This window comes from Melopsittacus undulatus, chromosome 11, assembly GCF_012275295.1.
Source record: "Melopsittacus undulatus isolate bMelUnd1 chromosome 11, bMelUnd1.mat.Z, whole genome shotgun sequence".
Taxonomy (NCBI): Eukaryota; Metazoa; Chordata; class Aves; order Psittaciformes; family Psittaculidae; genus Melopsittacus; species Melopsittacus undulatus.
The window spans coordinates 15,638,937-15,658,690 of NC_047537.1; the positions used below are offsets into that span (position 1 = coordinate 15,638,937).

At 48.1% G+C, this 19,754-nt stretch overlaps 1 protein-coding gene across 4 annotated transcripts; it reads right to left on the minus strand.

Moving 5' to 3' along the window:
• Nucleotides 1-2: 2 nt before the first annotated feature.
• GGA3 (golgi associated, gamma adaptin ear containing, ARF binding protein 3) lies at nucleotides 3-19,731 on the minus strand. 4 transcript variants are annotated; one of them, XM_005144239.3, is made up of 17 exons: nucleotides 19,660-19,731; nucleotides 14,399-14,483; nucleotides 13,634-13,709; nucleotides 13,047-13,145; nucleotides 12,201-12,324; nucleotides 11,314-11,417; nucleotides 10,703-10,783; nucleotides 9,507-9,644; nucleotides 8,461-8,542; nucleotides 7,893-8,009; nucleotides 6,669-6,917; nucleotides 5,971-6,038; nucleotides 5,274-5,596; nucleotides 4,499-4,764; nucleotides 4,142-4,311; nucleotides 3,337-3,447; nucleotides 3-2,285 (listed from the first exon to the last, which is right to left on the minus strand). In XM_005144239.3, exons 1-17 carry the CDS (start codon nucleotides 19,697-19,699, stop codon nucleotides 2,175-2,177), a joined length of 2,244 nt encoding a protein of 747 aa, XP_005144296.2. In that variant the 5' UTR covers nucleotides 19,700-19,731; the 3' UTR covers nucleotides 3-2,174. The 4 variants fall into 4 exon arrangements, with proteins under 4 accessions (XP_005144296.2, XP_030900689.2, XP_030900688.2 ...); XM_031044829.2 differs by having other exon boundaries at nucleotides 14,399-14,458; nucleotides 19,660-19,682; XM_031044828.2 differs by lacking the exon at nucleotides 14,399-14,483 and having other exon boundaries at nucleotides 19,660-19,699.
• Between the last annotated feature and the right edge of the window lie 23 nt (nucleotides 19,732-19,754).

The window sequence follows — 19,754 nt, forward strand, 5'->3', positions numbered from 1 at the left end:
ACTCACAGAGCAAAGTAGGGAAATCAGTTTATTTCACATGCAGCAGATCGAATGCATTGGAGATGTATGTACAGTTACAGCTGCGGGGGTGAGCAGGAACCTCACCCTACAGACAAGGAACATTCAGAGGTTTCTTTTCCAAAGCTTATAACCACACGTTTCCACAGAGCAGGACTCTGGAAGCCTCTCTGTCCGGCTGCACAGCGCAGGCAGCGCTGACGCAGAGCACCCGTGCTCCTCTGAGCTCCCCAGAGTCACAGCGAGACTCATACTGTGTCCCCAGCACTGAAAACTGCCTCAGGACACGCTGCCACCTCCTAAGCACCATCCTGTGCCTGCTGTGTCTAAAGTGCTGGCTGAGGCACAGAGAATTCTCTCCTTGTCCCCTAGCCTAGTCCATCGGGTTAAAACTGCTCTTTAGGCAGCCAACAACCCGAGCTTCAGCCCAGGCATTTACAGCAAGTTCCCTAGCTGAGCTGTGATCCATCCTTCAGGGGTTTCTGCAGCCCTGACCAGGGCCCTCAGACCTTCAAACCCACCGAGTTTCTCCCCTCCAGTGATTTTACAGCACAGTGAAGGAAACACAGCTGCACGCAACTGAGCTGCGTGGGCAGCCATGGGGTTTACAGCAGCACCTTCTCCTCCAGTTCTGTCTCAGGCAGGGGTTTCTTCCATGCTTCAGCTGACAGCTCCCACCCTGCTCTGGTAAGAGCTGCTGCCTGGTGGCACTGAGCAGAGTGCAAGGCCCTGCCCTACCTGTGCTGTGATCAATGCACATTAAAAAACCCATTAAAAACCAGTCTCAAAGCTCACTGGGGCACTGCTGGAGACTGGACACGGAAGAGGAAGGGACTGCTGGAATCACATCTTTGTGACTTAAATCTTGCTTCTGTAGTGGAAGGGGTTGGCTTTTCTACCTGCTCTAGTGGCTGGTGTCCCTGCCCATAGCAGGGGATTGGAACTGGATGAGCTTTAAGGTCCCTTCCAACCCAAACCATTCTGTGACTCTGTGATTCTGCCCCCTGGTAGCACACAGCACCAACATCCAGCAAAACTGCTTCCCCTTGCAGGGACAATTGCACTTGGCCACTTAATACATTAACGGGGCATCAAACCCCACACATGCACCGTCCCAGCCCAGAGGAGCTTCCTTCCATTCACTGCCTGCTTGTTCCTATTTAGATATCCTATAGCTCTATTATTTACATCTTGTATGTCATTGTACGCAGCTCAATAAAACACAGTATTCAACTACAATAATGATACTGCCTGCATGAGGGGACACGAGAGGCATCTCCTGATCCCTGGATTCAGTCGCTGCACCTGATTAGTGATTGTAAAGACATTCCTGCACGCCAGGTGCTGTCCTCCACCAACACTGAGCCCTCCATCCCAGCCCTGTTTACCTCCTCGCTACACAGTTCCGCTTTTCCCACGTTAGGGAATGCGATGAAGGCATGAACCAATGTAACCACCTGCATCCAAACCTCAGCTGCCTCGAGAGGATACAGAAGGGAGGCAGCAAGTCAAATACAGACCAACTAAAGACAGCAGCAGCACACAGCACAGAGCAAGGGGCTGCTTATGTTGGCTGTTGGGAGTGAAGCAGCAGAGGGGGAGGAAGGGATTTAAGTGCCATTCCAGTGTAAAAACATCAGCATTCCCTCACGGATCCAGCGTTATTGCTCCACAGGCTCAGCAGGTCCATGTGGCACTGAGGAGGTGAGAGTCCGAGGGAGGGCGTGTGTAAGGGCTCTGCACTGAGGAAGCTCACGGCATCATCACCCCACCAGCCTGTGGTATCCCTGGACAGCAGGACAGGAACGAGCCAACTAAACCCCGCTCTGCTGACAGCTCTGCCCTCAGCATACAACAGCTTCAAGTTCAATGGAGTGGAAGATAGAACCAGACTCACCCCGAGGTCAAGATGAAAGCAGCCAGCATGGCCTGGTACTGGCTGCCACCTCAGTCCATGCTTGGCATAAATGTTCCAGGACCCCTCCAATGTGGGTCAAACCATTCTGGACTAAAGCTACAAGCAGAGTGGTCAGGGCATGTAAACAAAGCTGAGCATCACCAGTGGGTAGCACGTGTGTCCCTCGCCACACCACAGCCATTCCAGTCCTGCGGGAGCCTCTCCTGGTCCTGTCACAGTCTCTGCCAGTGGCCCAAGGTCATAGATTCCCCCACTGTTCTACGGGGGGAAACTGATCCACTTCGCCCACCTCTGTGCTGGGCTGCTCTCCCAGCGTGAAGGTCAGTCTGTATCTGAGCCTCACTTTCTCCTGCAGGTGAGACAAAACCCAAGAGCAACATGAGAACAGCTCCTGAACAAAACCACGCTCATAGCTCTATGGAGAGCATCAGACCTCTGCAGCACACAGCAGGGGGAGGAGGGCCTTGCTGAAGCCCATGAAGTTCAGCTCTTCACCCTTACAGTTTTTATGCCACAAAAGCTTTATTGCTTATCATGCCCTGTTTGCACACATGTGGCCAGCACCACTGAGCCTGAGGAATGCTGCTGGAATCGTTCAACACCTTCCAGATTAAATTCCTCATTGTGTGCAGGAAGATAAAGTAATTCCTGCTCTGCAAACCTCTGAGACAGCAAGCAGGAGATGGAGCCAGTCCTTCAGTGAGGGGATCACCATGCACCCCACAGTGTTGCTCATCCTCCCACCAAACCCCTCTGACATTTATCCTCAAAGCTTTCAGGTGGTTCTTTAAGGACCCTTTTGCTTTAGTTCTCAAGTAGCACCATGTAGACGAGTACATCTGTGCTAACCTGCACACAGCTCTGAGCTTCAGGGAGTGGGCTACTTAAATGAGTCACCACAGCAAGGACAAGCAGCTGCTCTGGTGCTCCCCAGCCCCATCAGCAGGAAAGGAAGTGCTGACCACGTTGTTTCACTGCTCACAGGGACATCCCCACACAACAAGGGAACAGACGTGATCTGACATCTGTCTGTTGGTTCAGGTCCATCAGGCTACAGCCTCAACACAGCAAAAGTACATCTACAGCACCAGCACCACCAAAGCCAGATACTTCCAGTGCACAAGAGAGTCAAAGTCCTTGTACAAGTCCAACTGCCACCCCTTAAAGCTGAGCCTTGTATGCCTGTAACCCTTTTGCTGAGAGAAATGTGCAGGTATTTGTTGTTGCTCTCCTCAGTGACACAGTGTGCTGGGGAAGAGCCCTGAATTCAGACACCAGCCTGATGCAATAACCACCTCTGGAGGGCAGGTTACAAACAGCTGCATCTGCCCAGATGTTCAGTCCAACCCCATCCCCAGAATGCAGCTCACACCAAACCCGACAGGATAAACCCCACTCACCTTGGCAGGGTTTGCCAGGAGCATGACTTGGGTGATGGCAGCAGGCGGCTGGATGGGATTGAACGGAGACAGCTCCGTGCCAGAGGGTGGCTGGAGCTTCACTTTCATGGACTGCAAGTGAAAAAGAAAGAGGAACCTCAGGGATTATCTCCTGCCCTGGAGACCATGAGAGATGCTTGCACGGGCTGGGGAGGTAACAGCACACATCCAGACTGAAGAGCATCAATCCACTTGTGAGGATGAGGAAACAAGAGCCAGCCTTACAAGACAGGAACATGTACCTGCATGACTGGAACAGGTACTGAGAAGTCAGCCCAGAGTAAAAGCATTGGTCAGGTGAACACCAATAGCACCTTCATCTGCGTGCTCTTTGCCACAGGTTTGAATGTGAGCACCTTCCTGACAGCAGCAGACCACAGCTCAGATTGAGCCAGTTTCCAAAACACAAAGCTGCCCATCCCAAATTATCCAGGTGCGTAAGACCAGAATGGAACACACTGCAGATTTAGGATGTCTGAAAAACTGATCCTGAAGACCTGAAGGGTGGCTCTATCCATGTAACTGTCTGTCTGAGCCACCTTCATGAACACACAGCTGGATTGATCCTAGAGAGCAACTAAAATAGAACACTACCTGCAGTGCTTGACTTATCCTACTCAGTGTTTTCTGCCTATGACAACCACCTACATGTTCTGGGAAGAGGCAGAGCACAGAAAGGCAGAACCAGGCTGCCCCAGTTCCCAAGTTCACATCCAGGCCTCCCAAAAGCAGTTTCACATTGTTGTGGGTCTGACCCCATCCCTACCTTTGGCACAGCAGCCTGGAGCACGATGTTCTTCACAGGGAGCGGTGCTGTGTTCAGCATGGAGACCACCACCACCAGCACATCCGACCTTCCCGGCGGGCATTCCCGGGCAAAGTGCAAGAGGATCCGGAAGCCGTTCTTGTCATAGGCTGTCACTGGGAGGGCACTGCCTGCACAGAGAGGGGAGGGAAGGGGACAGGAATACAGGGTTATGGTGCGGAACGTGACCTGTAGCAGCATTAGGCACTCTGACTGTTCAGCTGGGACACCTCAGCCTTTCTCTGCTTCATGAGCTTTGGGAAGAAACTTTGCTTTTCAGGAACGTTCACAGAAAGGTGAAAATCCCCAAATACTCACTGGGTTTGATGGATTCCAAGGGAACGTGGACATTGGCCAAGGAAATCTCAGGTGCTTTCATGGGACTGCCTTGCTGCTGGAATGATGCTGGCTGGAAGAGAGGGCTTCCTGAGCCAGCAGGGCAGCTGCTTGGGAAGGGAACTGGAGGGGCCACAGGGGCAGTGGCTGGAGGCCCTGCAGGCGCTATCAATGGGGCAGAGGTGACAGTGGTTGGCAAAGCAGCCCCAGGGAACGCCGAGGGTGTCACCATGCCTTGGGTGGCAGTCCTGCAAGAGAGACAGGAAAACATGGGAAACGGAGCTGGAAGTGAAGCAGGAATTTCACCACCAACTCAGAGGTAACAACGGATCTCGAGGACACAGCAGTGGCCTGGAGCCAGACTGGAGTCTGTCACTCAGTCCAATCCCATGTAAGGAGGAGAGCTACAAGGGAGCCAGGGTGGTAGGGTCAAGCATCACTTGTGTAAGTCAAGAAGGAAGCAGAGTCCCACCATAGCAAAGGCTGGCAAGGATAAAAGGGGCAAAGCCTCTGTACCTCACACCACACTCATTTGTTTCAGGTCAGAGCAGGGTTGCTGTGCTCTCCCTAGTGGTGCCTGCCCTTCCCTCCCAGAGGTGGGACTCTCCTATCAGTTTGTAAACTGAAACCCTCTGAGGAGACAAATCCCAATCACACATTTCTACCCAAACAGAGAGTTTAGAGTCTGCCTCTGAACCTGCAGCAAGTTTGGCTTCCCAAGTGCAGAGACAAAGCAAAGTCCAGGAATTTCGGTTACCCTTTGGCTTCTTCAAGGAGTTGTCCCAATGCATCCATCTTATGTGACATATTGCTCCCCACAGACGAGTTGAAGTACGCAGGAGCAGCTGGAATAGTCTTAGGAGGCCCCACAGGGGCAGCTGGTCCAGCAGGGAATACAAACGGTGCCGAGTTTGGTGCTGCGATGCTGGGAGCAGTTTGAGAAGCTGTGAAAGCAGAAGGCAGCGTCACTGACGTTCCACACGAGGTCTGGGATGCATGATGGAGAAGAGGGTTCCCTGCGGGGTTGCAAGCAACAGTCACCATCTTCGGGTTAAAGAAATCCAGGTCCAGCTGGTCATTCTGAAAGAGAGGACAAGGAGATGCTCTAACTCGCTGCTACCCCCTGTTGTGGAGGTCTTACAGAGGGAGATAGATTTACCGCAAACACAGGTGCTGGGTGGCAAGCAGCAAAGTCTGTGGCCTATGTCAGGGCTACATCTGATCTGTAATTTAAGCAAAGGAAGTGCTAACATCATGGGGGACAGATGGGGAACTGAGAAAGCCAGGTTCAGGGATGTCTACTCTGTTTAACACACAGCTATCCCAGATTTTAGGGCTAAGCCAGACTTCCCCTCAGGAATAGCTGCCCCTCTGCCTGTGTGCTTGTCCTGATGCTTCTCAAGGTGACACAGTGAGTTCTGAGGTCTCCCACAATGACAATCTCTCCTTCATACCTCAAACATGCTCCACTGGTTGTTTTCTGAGGTCTCCTTTGCTGCTGCAGGGGCAGGGTCATTCAGGCCTGAAAGGAAAACAGTAAGTAGGTGACTGGAGGAGGAGGACAGGAGTGAGGTGTCACCCCTTGGTAACTGTTTCAGTACCATCAAACCACTTGATTCAGCTCTGCCACAGCCCAAGAACCTGAAAGAAGGCTGAAATGGGCTGCAAGTCTATGATGAGGAAGAGACTGACAGCACCAGCAGCTGACAGCCACCCCCTGTGCTCTTCTAACCCTTCCTGGTTTGCAGTGTCTTCTGCTGTTCCCATCTGGGCTCCACAGGTAGGCGTTCTGCAGGCTCCTACACACAACCCTCTAAGGCACCTTGTTTTTTAGCACTCTTTGGGACAGGGGTGAAACCTGTACCAAACTGCATGTCCAGGCATCTACAGGGACCAACTGCAATTACACTCAAGTTGCTTCACATGCAGCCAAGTCTGGGAAGATCAGAGTTTTTAATCCTGACTCAGTGACCAGGTCTTATATCAGGGATAATGCAAGGGAATGTCCCCTGGACATCTCTAGAAACCAAAGGCATCTCATGCTCCTTTTTGGCACACCGCATACAGCCAGCCCTCACTCATACAGAGGGAAGAAAGCAGTCTTTGTCAGGCACAGTGAGTAGCCCTTTTGTGGGCCCCTCAGTTGTCTTACCTAAGCACAGCAGCTCTTCATCCAGCAAGGACAGGGAGTTGCTGCTCTGCTGAGCGGGTGCAGCTTCCACTTGGCCAGAGGAGCTGCTCCTCAGGGGTGCAGATGCCTGGGGAGGAGGTGGGAGGATGGGGATTTCGGCTGGGGGGGCTGGTGTCAGGGTGCTGGGTGGCAGTGGAGGTGGTGGGGTGCTGCTGACGTCCAGTCCAGCCAGGTCAATGAGGGTGTTGAGGTTACTGGTGGAGTTACTCCCTGCAGCGGACAGAAGAAGAGCACTACTAGGAGAGAAGGCAAAAGGCTCAGAGCAAAGCCAATGTACAGAAGAAATGTACATTGAAGAAATGTACAGAAGAAATGTACAATGATCAGAGAGATGGTTTAGATAACACAGAGCCTCATTTTATCTTTTTGTAACACAGAAAGCCCATTGGCTTTCTACCTCACCATTTGCTGTCCAAAAGCTACTTAAATCAACCAAGATACTTGGAAGCTTCTATATGAAAATCAGCACCTGCTCCAACCTCGGTGCTTCTTGTAGTATAATTTGTAATAGTCTCAAAGCCTTTTGAGCTCAGATGAGGCTTTGGGAGATCCTAAAGAATTACAACAAGGCTACCAAGAGCTGAGGAAAACTCACACTCTTTTGGATCTTTCTACTGAGGAGAGTCTTGTCTCCATGAGATGCTGCCAGGCAGCATCGTGCATTCCTCTGCTGCTCTCCATCCAGTTTAACTGACTCCCCAAAGGTAATTCTGCTGCACACACGCAGAGCTTTCAGTGGTGAAGCTGAAGTGTCAATGGGCAACTGGCCTAAATTCACAAATGGAATTGCTGGCAAAGCCAAGAACAGCACCTGTGGCCTGGCTCCCACCCTCCGACTCTTGTCCTTTGATAAAATCATCTTCACCTTGCATGTCACCATTAAGGACAAATGTGGAGAGGAAAATGAATGGAAACTTCCAGCCACACAAACCATTCAGATGCAGATTTGCTGCTGATGTTATCAAAGGTTTCAATAATATGGAATGAGCAATGGAAAATGCAAAGCTGCAGCACTGTCACTCGTGTCCGGAACTGTTTACCCACTGCTTAGGAGTGGTCCCGTCCCTCTCTGATTGAACAAACTGCTGGCCACAAGAAGCAGCAGTTTTCTACTTTAGCACAATAGGAAACCCTGTCCAAAAGCCTTAGGATTCAGGATTCAAGACTGGCTTCCCTGGAACTCACCTTCTACTACAGACATCCCAGGCAGATCCACTTCACCATTGAGCACTTGGCCCTCTATGATCTTCTTATAGGAATTGATCACACGGGACAGATTGTCACTGGCCTGCAGAATATCCCCTACATGTGAGAGAGAAACAACCTCCAGGACCTCAGTCAGGTTGCTCCCACTGAGAGCACCAGCTGAATAACCAGCAATAACCCATGATTATCTGGCAAGGAGCTCCATTACTCTCTGCCTTTGCCTTGCTTCTCCACACAATACCCTGACCTTCCCAGGTGCATACATTACAGTAACAATATAAAATTGAGTCCAAACCTTTGTCCCCCACAGCAACTCCCTTCCCCTTCCAAAGCAACAGCTCTCCCTCATTAGCACCCCCAGCCTCCCCTGACCATCAACTCTACTGTCAAGTCCTTGCCTGAATTGAAATGATAAGGATAAAGAGGCTTTTATCTGCTTGTTCAAAGCAAAGGGCATCACAGTGAGGAGGTGTCTTTCCATCATTTGAACCCTTGCAGTCACAGGTCACAAAAGCAATTAGCAAAGGAGAAGTGGCACTCAGCTCACCCAAACTGCTGTCATTATCCTCTGTCTCACTGGCCAGCTTGAATAATGTCCTTCTTTTGGTTTCACACCTTTCACAGAGCTCCTAGGAGGAGAGAACAGAACAAAGGGTTTCATCAGCCATCAGCAGCAATACCAGGCAGCACAGAATGACCCCCCAGGCACACTGGAAAGCCCAGAACAGAGGAACCAATCCCCCTGTGCCAGTGTGGCTGGACAACCAAGATCCCTGTCCCTGCCCTATTAACAGAGCTGTGAAGCATTACCTTAGCCTAGGAATCTAAACACAGCCTGCATTTCAACACAACATCACCCTGCCCTCCTGCACATCAGCACTTACAACCAGCTCTAGTCCCAAAGAGATGTTCACGCCATGCATTACAGTTAGTCCCTAACAGCCACAGGAAGAGCAGAATTGTACTTCAACTATTATGCTTCAATTGTGCTGTAACCACTACTAAGTCTGCAACTGCACAGAAGAAAGGGAGGAAGAATTAAATGTTTCACAGAAACAAACCAGTCTCTTAAGCTCCTTACCCTGTTTCAGAAGCCTGCTAAAATGAGTTATTTTAACTTTTAAGAGCACAACTCTTCAAGGCCCTGGGCCTATCCAACCATCCTTGGCAGCTGGTTTCATTTTTACCTTTCTGATGGTCTCCCAACAATCTAAACACGAGCTAAAATTCCTCCTTTGAAGGGGAGGATGTATTTTCTGCTTTTAGTTTATCCATCCCCAGTGCTGTAAGGGACAGATCTGAGCTGCAATCACTGTGGCCTACCAGCAGCAGGAATTACAAACTGCAGCTTCTTGATTCTGCTATGTTGCATCTTTGGAGCACAGCTGTACCTTACTTCAAGCATGTGCAAGCCCAAACTATTACCCACAGAGTCCTTTGGTGAAAGGCTTTAAAAACAGTTCTTTCCTTTCCTGCTATTTCCTGCTCTTGTTTCTCACCATTGCTCTCTGGTTTACTGCACTCTTTGCAATTCTTTGCAAAACACAAGTCTGTCAGAAGAAAGGGCTGACTCCAGGAGCAGCTCAGACCCACCTTCATGAGCTCCCTATCAGCCTCCGATGATTCCTCTTTGCTGTAATGAACCAGCATCTCATTCAGCAGCTTCACGTTGTTATTCACTTCCTCCAGCGTGTGCATGCGCTTTGTGACCTTCTGAATCCGAGCCTCATCCTTCAGGGAGTAAAACACAAGCATAAAGTGAGTTTCCCTGCAGAGGTCCATGGTATTACAACAGCAGGTATAACCTGTGTCAAATAACATCTATTTAACCTAGAAACAAACCAACCGCCTCTCCATTCACATGAAGCTTTCCTTATTTTATTACTTTTTTCAAACAATTTCACTAAACAGACTTGGATGTATAATTCTACCACTAAAAATAGAAAAATTCCTTTCTGACCTTTCCAGAAGATTGATTTTTTTTGGTCACTTGATGTCATTTTATGGAAAAGATGAGTTTGAAGCAAAACATTTATTAGGAGCAACAAGAACTCTATGGTCAAAAATGTTCACCTATGGATCTGAGATTCCTGCTACAAATGCAGGAGAGTCTGACCTGGGACCAAGAGGAGCTTGAATGGAAACACTTCAATAACCTACACATCCTCTTCAGTCTAGAAGCTATCCTCTTTTTTGCCAGAATCCCAGTGAGTCATTTCCTGGCCTCCAGTTTCTAATGACTGTCTGGGCTGGGTGCATCAGAGCTCTACAAACAGGAAGGTGTTTCCATGAAGCCTGCTTGTGAGAAGATGCACTCCAAATGACTCAATCCTCAGTAGCCAGGAGTGGTACTGCAACGTGCCACCAAAGCCTGCCATGAAATACCATCTCGAGTGATGAGACTGTAATTGCAACAAGGGATATTCAACCCTTGCCCCTTCTTCCCCATCCTCCACCAGAGACACTAACTCCCAGTTGTGAGCTAGAGTCAAAATCACAATGCTTCCATATCACACAGAGCCCTTTATTCTGGTACCCCAGGGACTAGAAGCAAGTTAGCACTGTCAGAGGTTTTAAGAAGAATAAAAGGCTGGATGCCATTGGTGGTCAGGATCACCCAGTCCCCACAGCTTAACTATGGGATGTACTAACACAATGCTCCTGGAGCCTGAGGAAGGCAGGTTCTACTATTCACATGATCCTAAAGCTCTCCACCAATTGGAAGTCAAATTGCTGGAAACCTGGAAAGCAGATTGCTAACTGGGACCGATCCTCCAGGAATTTCTTACCTCTTTTACCATGGATTTGATAAGTTTGTTGGCCTCTTGTAAATCATCTGGGTTTTTGCTTTTCAGGAGCTTGGCTAGAAGCTGTTAGACGAAGAAGAGGATATTGAGGAAACAAATACAGACCCTTTGACAAAGGGAAGCAGAGAAAGGAATCTAAGAGAACAATTCAGAGGAAAAGTGATACAGCTGGCTATCACACAGCTTACACTGCTGTAGTTACAGTGACTTCAGGAGGAGTCGTTTATGCTTTATTATTTTATGTGAGTTGCTGTATTCTTGCTTCTACACAGGGCATTTGCTGTGAAATCTGAGACTTCAGACACAAGACCATTATTCCTCCCATATTTCATTTTTGGTCCTAAGTGTTGATTGCTCTCTGCCTTTACTACTACAGGAGGATGGTGCTTTAACCAGGAATAACCTCATAATGCTGACACAGACAAGGCTTTCACATGAACTTCAGGTTAGGCAGGTGGACAAAGCAATGAGTTCTGTGCAAGTCCACACCAGCACCCCAAAACCAAAAGCTGAATTCAGTATCCTTCCTTATTCTAAATGCGCACTGACTAACCACTTTTCATTACTGATTACGAACTACGGCTTCACTGTACCTTAGATTTCTCTTCATCATCAAACACAGGGTTTTTGGGACGAGGCGGTGGAGAAGGAATCAGGGTTCGGTCTGCAGGAATTACAGGATCAAACATAACAATCCCTGAAAGGAGAAAGGGAATCTATGTGGGTTGCACACGCAGTCACCCCAGGCACTGCGCCCAGTTACTCGCAGGCTGCTATCAAAGCCATACACAGTCAATCTGTCCACTGCCCCAGTGAGCAATACAGGATCAATATCACTGAGCATGCCTAGCTGGAAAAACACAGTTTTCTTTGAGAAAGAAAGGCCAAATCCCCACAAATGTGTTGCCATGTCCATATTGCTTCTCTAATAGCTCAGTATACTCAATAGCTCTCCACTGTTTGTCTTTCCTCCTTTTTCTTTAGCTATTGAAGCACTAAGTCCAGTTCCAGACAATCCAGCTTTGTACAGACTCAAGGGCACGACATCTGTTTGCACAAGCTGAGCAGGAGAGCAGCAGTGCAAAATGGGGTGATGAGCAGACTCGTAACCATGGCTGGGGGAAGAGCGAAGTCCCTGTTTGCTCTATTGTCACATCCTCAGATTCATGTTCAGCCTCAAGAGCTTTCCTGGAATCAATTTTTCTTGTGTTGAAGCTGCATCTTCTCAGCTGAGCTTTTTCACTGTGCCTACACCAGAAATGTGTTACCAGCTGAATTAAAGGTACAATTGTAAAGTGATCTAGTTAAAAGAACTATATAGAACCACAGAATGGTTTGGGTTGGAAAGGACATTAAGATCATCCAGTTCCAACCCTCCTGCCATGGGCAGGGATACCTCACCCTAGACCATGTCATATGTGACACTCCTCCTTAAAGGCCAGGCTGGAGGGGATGCATGAACTAGCAGCCGACCTCCTACCTTGTCGCTTCAGCATGTAGTAGGCATCCTTGATTTTGGATTCTTCTGGCAGTGCCACTGTCCAGCTGTACAGCAACTCAATGACTTTGGTCTTCACCTTCTCTGAGACTCGGTCTCCCAGGTACTAAACGTATAAATAAGATGTAAATTCTCCATGTTCTTTATTTCTTTGTTTTTAGAAATAAAGCCCAAACCCACAGAAGGGAAGTTGAGTGATGTACATTAAAAGGTGTGTAACCCAAGTGCCATGATTATCTAAGATACATCTTATTAAGAGGAGGAATTGCTCCTCTAATATATTTGAAGTAACGGTGAAGAGAAGTTTTGTGATTACCTTTAGCAAAGGAAAAAGCAGCTGTTCTGTGGCTTTTAGGATTTTGCTGTTAAAAAATTACAGCAATATAGATATCCATCCCCTTCCTCATCCCCAAAGAATCTGGGAATACTTGGCTGTATCAATCATGCCATGGGGTGCCCCTGTCTACTTGTCACCACATGAATGTTGAGGGCCTTAGCCAGGCCCTCTTCACACAGCAAGTCAGCAGCAGAGTGAGGACTAGAACTCTATGGTGTGTTGCCAAGTGTTTTGGTTTAACCTCTGCATCACACATCTCTTCCACTGATGCTGGGGTTTGGTTTGGTTTTTAAAAACAGAGATTGATGGTAAGTAAGTACAACTTACTGAGAAGAATAGTAAGCATAAACCAACCAAAAAACCTTAGCTAAATGCTCTAGAGTATAGGCTAATAAATGCAATGAGCCAGCCAGAGCACTGCAAACATTTTGGATGCTGCCTGCAAAAGGCTAAACAAGAAGCAAATGCAGCCATATAGCTCAGGGACTAACCTTTGGAGACACGACTTTTATCAACTCGTTTAAGAAGCGAAACTTCCCTACTTCATTATGAAATCTTCGCCCACAGTTCTTCATACAAGCTTCTAGCACCTGCATTCAAGGAAGAAAAACAGGGCTGAAACGAACATAGAACCCTACAGTAACTGTGTAGCTGTGTTGTGCTTATAGAGGAACTCAAAGACCCGTGTCAGTGAGACATGTATTCCTGCTTTGCAGTACACGAACCTCAGATCTTTAGAGGTGACACATCAAGGCAGGCAGGTCTCCCACCCTCAGCTATGTATATACATGTTCAAGTTATCTCACCATTAGATCTCCTAACAATGAACACAAATCTTGCCAAAGACAACAAAGAGAAGCAGCTAAAACTAAACCAGAGTTGTTTCTGACTGCTCCATTGCAATGAGCAACGTGGACACTTCAGTGAGGTCCCTGGGCTCCCACTCCCAGCAAAAGGGAACCAGGGCTTTCAGCCCCAGAACTGACCCCACTGACACAGTATGCACCCCTTATACCCTGCACAGATGACATGAACTGATTTATAAGTGGATTGAAGAGGAGAGGTAAGGACTACCTACTGTCAAAGCTTGGACTGCCTCCCATTCCTGCGGCGACTGGATTTTATGAGCCAGGAGTCTCACAGCTATCTGTGGCCTGAAACAAAGCAGATCCCTGTTACAAACAGAGCAGGTAAACACAGGGAAGGATGTTTCAGACTTCCACAAATTTTGCTGTTTAAATGAGCTGTCTTTCACATAACTAAAGACAATTAGTACCTTTTATCTTTCCCCCAGTGTACAAAGGCTAACAGGAGGCATCTTTGTAAGGCTGGGTGCTTGCACATAGGAAAGGAAGCAAGGGCTTGTTAGTCTGAGCCAGCAATTCCAGATTCCTCCTTGGGAGGGGCCAAACAACTCCCAGTGCAGTTCCCAGCCCAGGAAATCCCTTCATTTCTTGTGCATTAGTTTTATTTTTCCAAAAGAAAACTCTTCTCCCTTAACTCCCAGGAATGCTGTGGCCCAGGAGGTTTCCTCAGTTAAGCCTAGTAATGTTTTTAAGGGTGTGAGGCCCATCAGGCACTAATAACAGTTATAACCTCACTTCACTGGCAACCAGAGGAACTTTGGCCAGATGAGAATCTGCAGCTGCAGAATTAAGCCTGTGTATAAGCCAGGCATCCCAGAAGAGAAACCACACTTCATAGCACCTTGTTTCTTCTATAGCCACATCTTCCTTGTGATATCAGCATATATAAAAGACAACATGAAAGTCTGATGATCAAGTGATATACTTAAAGCTGTGAATATTAATTTATGAAGCCTAAAGCACTTTGGGACACCCACCCTTCAAGTTCTTTGTTGATCTGGTCACAGAATCCGATGATGTATTCCCAGTCTTCTTGCCTGTTAGATGGGTTAGTGGCTTTATCTTTGCAAGGGAAAGAGAATATATTACCAAGCAAGCAAAAGAAACAGTAGAAAAGGTCATGCACTTCCTATACAAAAACATTTGACATCTTTTGCCAACGATAAAGGAGGAAGAAGTTCACACAGGGTCTGTCTGTCCAGAGAAAAGGGTGTGTTCAAGCTGAAATATCCAAATATCCAGCAGGAATCACTGCTTCCCAGAAAGCCTGGTGCCAAATCTCAGGTACTTATAAACATGTTATTTCCATACTCTAAATGAGAGCACAAGATAAAACACGTGAGCTCACAGAGCTTCCCTCTGCCTGAATGCTCTTTCTGTTTGGCTCTAACATTAAACTTCTTAAAAACTAAACCCTCACACTCTCTACATAGGAAATTATTAGTGTATTCCCTAGAAGTTTAGTGGAAGAGCTGGAACATCAGATGCTTAATACAGGCATTTAGCATTAAGTATTGTTTTAAGAGTGCCAGTTGATTTATTAGATGCCTTAGCATTCCTTCTGGGAATTATGAAGTGAAATTCATGATTATACATTGAGTTGTGCTTGCAAGTAATGAACACTCCAGCGTGGGCCTGATCAGCAATTCAAACCCTGCATGCTCAGACTGAGAGATCGATGCTTTACTGACTGGGCTATTTCAGGCTCCTGAAGGATCCTCCCCTGGGTACCAGGACCTCACTTACTGTGCTGATTGCAGAATAGTGATGCTATCAGCAGCTTTTTTGTTATGAATGCATCTTATCCACGTATTCTACTTCACCCTGGTGGAGCACTGGATTTACAGACTAAATCCCTGCTTTAACCTAATTTTCCAGTTAAGATGAGCAGACATGATGATTTTTCTCTCCTGTAAGGGACGAAACAATGCTATACACCTCAGAGCTGGCATTTCAGGAGTCTCCATAAAAATTTCATTACATTGAGAAGAGATGTAGAAAAGAAAGTATTGCTTAGCTAGACAGTATAGAGCAGAGGATGAAGGGCAGGGAACACATCCCTCTACTTTCATCATAAAGGGAAGCATAACGAATTCCACACGTGCTACATTACAAAGTGTCACTGTTTATCATCATTAAAACACATCCTTTTACCTTTCCAAAGGTAGATAAAACCAGCTGCCAAACAGAATAACCCCACTTTCACAGTGCATCTCAGTCCTCCTACTGCGGCAATCCTACAAGGTTTGCTTGTATTTTCTTCTTCCTCAAAGAAGAATAGTTGTAAAGCCATTCTGTAACTTATTCCATGGTTTTCATCCTGAGAACACTCCACAGAGGTGAATCCCTATGCCTGCTGTTGACTTACATGGGACCCTGAAGAAGCAGAAGGCAGCAGGCAGAGAGGACAAGCTGGAAGATCCCATCCTGTCGTACAAGTGAAGCTACAAAGCTATTTTTTGAACTCAAGAGATTCAAGAGAAGCTCAATTCAAAGCACAGCTGCTGCAGAGCCAAGCAACTGTTCAAAACATATGGGACACTTCAACCTGGTTACCACACACAAGCGCCCTGGAAGCATCAGGAAACCATGGGCCTAGAACAATGTGAAGTCTTTTCATGCACGTCAAAAGGCATCATGCACAGCTCAGTGCTCCAAAGCACCTTTGCTGCTCTGAAGATGAAAAAGCACAGCTCTTGGCTGGAGTTAATGGAACGGATTTAATAACTGCAAGAAGAGCACAAACAAATAAGGACACTCAAGCACATGAACTTCTTGTTGGTTGCACAACCTGAAAGTAGGAAAAAGCTGCAGTACAAACAGGAAAACGTAACCAATGGTGCCATGTTCCAAGCATTAATTTTAAAGCTGTTCCAAACATCTCCAAAGGTTTGAATGACACTGGGTTAGTTCACACTGTCAAACTGAGTTTAGACTCATCTAAGTTCTTGTACCTGAAGCTCTTGCATAGAGATAGTAAAGTCTCAGAAGGAAGTTACTGAAGGGAAACTATGTTCCACATGAAGCAACTCCCTATTTCTAATACTCATAAAATCTCAGCATGAACTCCTAGATCTTAAGAGTTAATAGGCTTGATCAGGAATCCTGCCCTGGCTCTGGAGATTGATGGGTTTGCATGATACAACACAATGGTGTGTACAGATCCTTATTACCATCTGAGTGCAGTCACACAACCACAGCACCCCAAGTGAGCTAAATTGCCCTTTGCAGGACATCCCTGCATGAAGCTGAACTATGTCTATCAAGGCATAACTTAAAAGTCTTCTATTTTGATGCAGAACACTTAAGATGTGGGCAGGGAGCTCCTCTGCAGTGCTTTATAAAGATGCTTCAACACTTACATGAAAGGATTCACTCCAGGAAGGAGAGTTTCGCACTCTGGAATATCAAATCCTTGGACACATAAAGTTGCTTCATACCTGACCTAAGCACCAGAGCCATTCAAGGCCTCAGCTGCTCTGATAGACCCTGGAACACAGTGAGGCAACATTCAGATGCATCATTAGATAGGAAACAAAGGTGCTTCTTTTCTGTACAGAGAATCAACTGTTGGAAGGCAGAGAAGCACAGACCATTAACTGACTGGTAACGAATGCTCGTATTTTCCCAGGTTTACTTCTGAAATGAGACAAAAACCATTCCAAAAAAGGGTTTCCCCCAGGTCAGACCTAGTACATGAATTGGGAATCCCTAGCCCAAGCATGTCAAGTTTAACAGCCTGATTTTGTTTGTGTCCCCAGAAGGAGAATGCTGACCCATGACAATACAAGGGAAAAAGAACTGAAGACAGCCACAATACTTTATCCACCTTCATCTACCATATAGAGAGGCACTGCCTAAGCCTGACATGAGTGAGACACAGTTTCCTTCTGGATGCAGTAAAGGCAGTGCTAAAGTCAAAGGATCCAGCTGTGTTTGTACAACTGCCATTATTTCCTAACCTCCTCTATTTCAGCTCAGTGCAGCAGTACAAACAGGGGCTGCTGGCAGGGAGAGAACAGCAAGAATCACCTTCTTTCATCCCAGCTGCCTGAGATGAGGCAGGAAACATGAAGATGCTAGATCATCACTGGCTCAAGTGCAGATCTTGCTGCAGCATTAGGACACAAGGATGATGTTACTTCATGGGTCTATGACTCCACCTGATGACAGACAGGGCAGCGTGGAAGGTACAGAGGAAAAATCATTGGCAGAAGAAAATTTTCCACCTTCTGTGCCTGGGAAGTTGGAATTCCAGAGCAATTCCAGCCCCTCCCTTTAGGAAGGGCACAGCAGGTGCTCACCCTCAAGGTTAGCAGTGGACACAGCCCAGCTTTGTGATGGTTACAAGAATAAAGCCCTCAGGAGGCCTGGTGGAAGCTGCACAGCCTCTGCACCGGGCTGCATGACTCCAGTAATTCACAGACACTAAATGCTCTGTGCTCCTCTATGATGGGAGGAGCAACAGAATCACACCAGCACAAATCACTGTGGCAGTGACCTGGCATAAAAGCATCCTCTGAAATGAGAGTGCAACCCTCAAGCCTTGAAAAACGTGTACACCTCTGCAGGCAGACTCACTGCACTACTTACAGTGAGTAAGGCTTTTGTAACGCTACCCATCAGCATGTGTTCTCCTGTGCAGAACATCCTACTGCTCGGCCAAGGAGGGAGAAGCTCTCTCTTAACATCCACAGTTGAAAAACAAGCCCACAAAACAAACAGAGAGGAAGCTTTCCAGGCTACACAACCTAAAATAGCATTCCTACTAGGGATATTTTCACACACAGACTGAACTGGGTGAGTCAGTGCTCCTCAGAGGAAGATTCAAAGGATGGGATGTGGGTGTTTCTTCATGTGTCTCACTGGCTACAATAAGAGATATTGACAAACTGTGGGAGTTCAGAGGAGGAGCAAAAATGGTGAGGGGCCAGAAGGCATTGATCTAAAATGAGAAATAAGAGCTGAAAACGTCATTTTGCCAGTAACTCCTGTAACAGATGAGGATACTGGGTATGTGCTGGAGTTTTATATAAAAATACCAAGAAAGAACAAGAATTAACCTTGTTTATGGGAAGAGAACTCCGAAAGGGTAAGAGGCTTTATACTCTATGATATTTAATGACCATCTGCTGCTTGCCTGCTCCCCAGCTACTTCAGAACTCCACTCCCTGCTGCAACCAGCTATTACAGTAAGACATTCCATACAATGAGCTGCTGATGCCCAGGACAGCCTCCCAGGGGCAGCAGCAGCAGCCCCTGTGCATGGAATACAGGGAAAACAATCACTGTTATGACTGATTCATTCAAGAATCACCTCCGGATCTGCCTGCACCGTGCTGGGATCCTGCAGCACCGGGTTCTGTATTGGTTCTGCCAATAGCCCCAAAGCCACCCGGCTGTCAGACACTCAATGAGGAGATACTCAGCAAGGGCTGGGGATGAACAGGCTGTGCTTTGGGGTTTAACCTGTGCCTGATGTAATGAAATAAACCTTATCTTGACAAAGGGTTTTTAAATACACCAATGTATATGGAACAGACACCCAGAACTCCTACCCTGAAACTGCAGCTAGGCACCAAGCACAATCCATCTGCTTGACAATCATGGTTGTGTAACACAGAAATACAATTCACTAGGTAAATCCCTAATGCTCTCAGCCTCACAACAGCACTAACGCTGTGCGCTTCCCTATCCAAACCCCAGCAGAGGGGAGAACACACATATGAACCCTCACGGTCAAACTACCCCGCAGCAGAGCAAGGTGAGCTCCAAACCTGCCCATTGCTCACGCCTCCCAAGCAGCACCCCGATTAACGGGCCCAAACCACAGCTACAACCTGCAGCCCCGCGCCTCTGTGGCACCGAGGCCGCAGCACACCAGAGCGGGCGATCCGGGGCCGCGACCCCGGCAAGAGGCGAGGCCTCAGCCGCTTCCCTCCCGAGCTGGCGGAGGTCTCCGCTCCGCGGGACCGGCCCCTGGGTGCTCTGACCACCCTCGGCCTCCTCCGCACGGCCACGGGCTGCGAGGGGGCTCCCGGCTCGCTGAGGCGATGGGAAAGGGCCGAGGGCTGAGGGGGGCGCGATGGGGCGGAGATGGGACGGCGATGGGAAGGGCCCGGGTGGAGGAGCCGGGGCTGAGGGGGGAGCCGGGGCTGAGGGGGAGCCGGGGCTGAGGGGAGCGGGGACCCTGGGGCTGAGGGAGCGGCACTGAGGCGGGGGCTCCGCGGGTACTCACTGAGCCACGACTCCAGGCTCTCCCCTTCCGCCTCCGCCATGTTGCCGGCCCGGCCCCAGGCCCCGCCCCGGCCGCGCGAGACCAGCTGCCGGGGA